At 43.5% G+C, this 5,356-nt stretch overlaps 1 protein-coding gene across 1 annotated transcript; it reads right to left on the reverse strand.

The window, feature by feature from the left end:
* Nucleotides 1-714: 714 nt before the first annotated feature.
* On the reverse strand, nt 715-5,140 carry ATF3 (activating transcription factor 3). The gene is made up of 3 exons (XM_056853188.1): nt 4,897-5,140; nt 2,630-2,737; nt 715-967 (listed from the first exon to the last, which is right to left on the reverse strand). Exons 1-3 carry the CDS (start codon nt 5,134-5,136, stop codon nt 770-772), a joined length of 546 nt encoding a protein of 181 aa, XP_056709166.1. The 5' UTR covers nt 5,137-5,140; the 3' UTR covers nt 715-769.
* Nucleotides 5,141-5,356: the final 216 nt, after the last annotated feature.

Raw genomic sequence — 5,356 nt, forward strand, 5'->3', positions numbered from 1 at the left:
GTAAATGTGACTCATAATTTGGGTTCTCAAGGGGAATTCCCCCTTTTAAAAAGAAGCCAGAGGGGATACTGTTCCGATTTAGTTCAATGAGCATTTTTGCAAGAAACTGATGCCTGTCATATTGCCCCACAATTTGCCTCCAAAATGACTAATAAAAAAACCCGTCAGAAGGGTTTCCGTAAAAACTAAGAAGTACAATACTTAGTTCAGAACATTGCACTAGGTTGCAGATATGTAGTAATTCCCATTATATTGCAATGCCTTTTTGAAATTGAAAGCAGCCTTCTGGGTGTTGCAAATCTGTTTTCTTTCGAGAATTCAAAGCAACGTTTCATCTACATTTCCTACCCGACTCAAGGAAGAGTGATGTCCATTCAACCTGGTTGTCTGTATTCTGTGCATCTCTGAGAGTCCTAGTGTTCTACTAGAAATAACTCAAGTGCAAATACCACACGCCAGCAACAGTTTAGCATGTCTGCAACTGTCATGAATATGGCTTCTAGGAATTAGAAGGCATGGCAGATACTTAAGTCTGAAGCAAAGGCAGAGGCCTCTTGTCAACCTGGTTGAGTCTTGTCAACAGGGAGAACAGCAGCTAAAGCTAGCAGACTCTTTCCTCCTTAGAAATGTCATCTCCGTTGCCTTCTCTTGACTAACAGGAGACCACAAATACCAAGGTAGCTTCTCTGTGGCTTCTGGCTTGGGGAGGGGGCTTTTTTGATGTAAAGACATGCCCTAAAGATATCAAGCATTGTCTCATCCCTGTCCCTTAGCCTTGTAAGTTTCCTTCTTTGATTTGTTGAATGAAGAGGTTTCTTTCGTCCTCTGGCGTCCTCCCATTCTGGGCTCGGACAATGCAAGTGGGCCTGTGCAGATTGAGCATGTAGATCAAATGCTGCTTCTCGTTCTTCAGCTCCTCTATCTGAGCTTTCAGTTCTGCGTTGATGGTTTCCAGTTTTTCTGATTCCTAGTCACAGAAGAGTAATGTTAATACAAAACTGAACATTTTTAGGCAACAAATTCAAAGTAATCTGACAGTATTGTTGTTGTTTTCACGTGACTGTGATGGAAAGTGGGTTGTAGAAGCGTAGGTGCCACTTTGCACAGCACAAGGTGGCACAAACGACGGAGTAGGAGTCACACCGGCTCCTATGTGGCTCACCCCCCACCCACCCCATTCAGGATTGTACAATTGGTGTAAAGGTAGATTATGAACTCAAGGGAATTTTTTCACTTCTGTGATCCCAGGATTCAGGGATCCCAGAAAAAGAACCCTTAGTCATTGCAAAAAAAAAAATGCAAAGAAATCAATGCAGAATGGTCAGTGTGCTGAAAAGCACTTTTAAAAGTTTTTTAGAAAAACATTTTTCAGCACATAGAGGTCTAACTTTGAAAGGGGTTTCCATAATTTCCCCCCTATGGTAGTAAAACGTTTAAAAGTGCTCCTCTGTAACAAAGAAACAAACAAAATTAGAGACTTCAAAATTAACCATATACCAGCCAAAAAATCTTATGTTTTCTGTTTAACTTTTTTTGGGAAAAGACAGTTTTAAAGGAACTTCTGTTTTATTGCGTTCCTGTGTTGCAACACAGGAAAACACTTTCCCTAGCATTCTTGGGATTATGGAACCTGGGAAACGGGGCACAACATTCTCTATTGAATACTTGAGCTCTGCTCCTCAAAGTACCACTACATTTGGCAGAAGGTTGTAGGAGCAAAACCTCTGGGTTAAAGGTGGAATAAATACTGATCATTCTAGTTCACATCCACCCACTGTTCTCGTTGCTTCTCCCCCCCCCCCCCACAGTTCTCCCTCTGTTATGGACTTTAGGGCATGGGTGTCAAACATAAGGCCCAGGGGCCAGATCCAGCCCTTTGAGGGCTCTTATCCAGCCAGTGAGCCACCCAAGGCAGCCACCACCACCCGGTCCCAAGGTGTCAATTATCAAAGACTGTTAAATTAAAGAAAACACTGAAAGAGTGTTATTGATTTAAGCATGTTTATATTTTAAGTAAAAAATAAAGTTTTAAAAATATCATTAATTGGATTTGCCTATGTCTTCTATAAAGTTTGTATCTCCGGTACATGGCATTAAATTTTACGGTACACATGGCCTGGCCTGACCAAGTGACGTTTATGTGATGTTCGGCCCTCATAACAAATGCGTTCGACACCCCTGCTTTAGGGTGCAAACTCCTTGGGGCAGGTGCTTTATGGATGGTGCTCTATAAATACAGATCTAATCAATTAAATACCCCAGGCTTGTCCAGACAAAGATCGATATTTTAGGGCTGCTGCAAGTTTTAATCAGTTAGGCAGTACTGCTTTAAAAGTCTCTCCAGATATTCAGAGTGGCTGAGATCAAACGTGCAGCAAGGATCCAGAGGTATAAGTCAGTGAAAGGCAAAAGTGAACGACATAAACAAATCATGGCTTAAGGTAGTTGGCACACTTAAGAATCCACCTTCAGTAACTCAAACATGAATATAATAACCAACCATACAATTCAGCCAATTTCAGTGCCAAACTATGTCACTTATAGGCATTTTTAACTGAAAAGCTTTTTCAACCACCCTATATTCTCTTCCTTGCCTAGGCAGATACCAACAAATTATCAGTTAGCTTACTTTCTGCAGACAATCAGTTTTTTCCTTCTTTTTATTTCGACATTTTGCCGCTGCAATCTTGTTTCTTTCCCTTCGTCGTCTTTTCCTTTCATCTTCCTCAGGTGCACCCTAGAAGAATTCAAAGAGGGTTTTTTGTATGCACAACATTGACAAGTGTCTACATCACCATTATTAGGATGAAACTACTAAAGTGCTACCAACAACTGACTGTTCAAACAATTCTGAATTAATCACGAGAAGTTGAAGGTCCAGAAGAAATTTCAGGAGGGAGAAGAATGATTTGAAGAATCCTGGAGTGTAGATGGGGGGCATTTGCAAAGTCTTAGAGCTTGAGTAGGCTAATTACTGCCCTCCTCCTTTAACTGATACTCAGCAAATCTCAGTATTTCTCCCTTCTGATCATGTATTTTGTCTTGGAAGGTCTCTTTACTCCTTTATAAAGTCATATATTACCATACCTGGGAGGTCCCCCAAACTGGTAAAGACTCCCTCTTTCATCTGCAGGTGGGCTGGTTTTGCGACTTTTGTCAATTACACAGAGGTAGACCAGTATGGCCCAGGCTAGCCTGATCTCATCAGATCTCAGAAGCTAAGCAGGGTCGACCCTGGTTAGTAATTGGATGAGACACCACGAGGAATACCAGGATCACTATACAAAGGAAGGCACTGGCAAACCACCTCTGTTAGTCTCTTGCCTTGGAAACCCTACGGGGTCGCCATAAGTCGGCTGCGACTTGACGGCACTTTACACACACACACACACACACACACACACACACACAGAGAGAGAGACCAGTATACAGATATACCTCGACATGGAGGCTATGTAGCAGGATGAGGCCACCTCGCTTAGGGCTGCAATTGCAGGCAAACATCCTTGAGAGTAATTTCTAGAAAATATTCCCCAGCTGGTGCTTAATTTATGCCAGGGTTCATCTCCAAAAGCCATTTCAATGGCAGGGCTCAGACCTGTATTTAATAAAATGCCCTTAAGAACATGAGAGTGCATTTTCCTCATTACTGAGAAATCACAGCCTAAGCCCTTTCCTTTATGTGGGGATTGTGGAGAAGGCTCCCAGATCAGATGATGTAGCTTCCAAGCTCAGAATCCTCCAAACATCAATTATAAAATAACAGAGACGATTACAAACCTAAGATTAGCATTAACCTTACTTGGGCAACTCAATGTACAGACCGGTGAGGCAATGGCTAGGTTCAGATCTGAAATGGCAAACCATGGTTTGCCACTATTAGAACAAGACTGGTAGTTTAGTTCCAGTTTGGAATTCACATTTGCAAGGAAGACACAAGCCATAGTTTTCCTGTGAGATGCAATGATAAGCTATGGTTCGGGCCCGCAGTGTCAGGTGGAGGGCCCTGAGCTCCCAGACCACATGGCCCCTGCTGCCCAGCCACCTTGGATGTGCCTTGAAGGTGCAGGCCCCACCCCCCGAGCCACCCAATCCTGGCATCATCATGTCCATCCCAACATAGGGTTGCCAGGTGCCTGGTGGCGGCGGGTAAACCCCCGGCAATTCGCCCCTCTGCCCGCCGACCACCTGTGGGTCAGTGTACATACAGTGTACAAACGTACATGCGCGTGCGCACAATGCACGCACGGCACCTCGCAAGGGGCCTTTTCCTCTTAGTTTGAGTGGTAAAGGGCTGCTTTACCACTCAAACTAAGAGGAAAAGGCCCCTCATGAGGTGGCACTTCTGGTTGTAAACCGGAAGTGCCGTGCGTGCGCATTGACGCGCGCCGCACACAATCCTGACCGCAGCCCCATACCCTCCCACCGGAGGAGAGAGGGGACCTGGCAGCCCTATCTCAACAGCTTCCCCTCTTGCTTTCCCCCCAGCCCCACAAGGCAAACGCGACCCTGGGTGAGCCCAGGGGGGGGCAGGCTTCATTGTAAAAACAGAAATCATTAGATTGTCAAGTGCAAGGGGAAGGAAGGAAAGATTGTGAGATCTTGACAATCCTTCCCATTGTTCATGTTCATTAAGTTCTAATATTTAATTAGAATTCCTTTTATGCCAATAAAGGTAATTGTGATTGTAATTAGAATTCCAGTATTGAACATGAAGGTGGCATGGTATAGCCCGATCTCGTCAGATCTCGGAAGAAGAAGACAATGGCAAACCACCTTTGCTTCTCACTTGCCTTGAAAGCCCCTTACTGGGGGTCGCCATAAGTCTGCTGTGATTTGATGGCACTTTATACACACACATTGAACATGAAATTTATTTTTATTTAAATGGAATACCTCTGCTTTAAAGAAAGACATTTCACCCGGTCTGTCAGAAACAGTGACTGTGTCCAATGTGGAAGGGATCCTGTGGGAAAGGCGCTTATTCTGGATAGCAAATCTTAATTCTTCTTTCACCAATGGGTTTAGATTTGGAAAGTCTTCAAATCCCAGAGATACTGCAGGAGATAGGCATGGGACGATTGCAGATGCACTAATCTCTGAAGCAGATATCTGACCTGGGTGTTGGAGCATCATTTTGCTGAAAGGGAAGAGAACAGATAAGCCTTTTTGAAGTTTACCAAGATCAAAATATTTGTCAAAAGACAGTTAATTGTCAACTAAGAGACAATTCCGAAAACATGACCTTTGGACATGGAATTATTCCAGCAATTCTGGGTGATGATTGAATACATATACTGGTGTATTGTATACACATACAAACAAGTTGTAGTCTATCTGAAATACAACTAGAAAC

This window comes from Euleptes europaea, chromosome 7, assembly GCF_029931775.1.
Source record: "Euleptes europaea isolate rEulEur1 chromosome 7, rEulEur1.hap1, whole genome shotgun sequence".
Taxonomy (NCBI): domain Eukaryota; kingdom Metazoa; phylum Chordata; class Lepidosauria; order Squamata; family Sphaerodactylidae; genus Euleptes; species Euleptes europaea.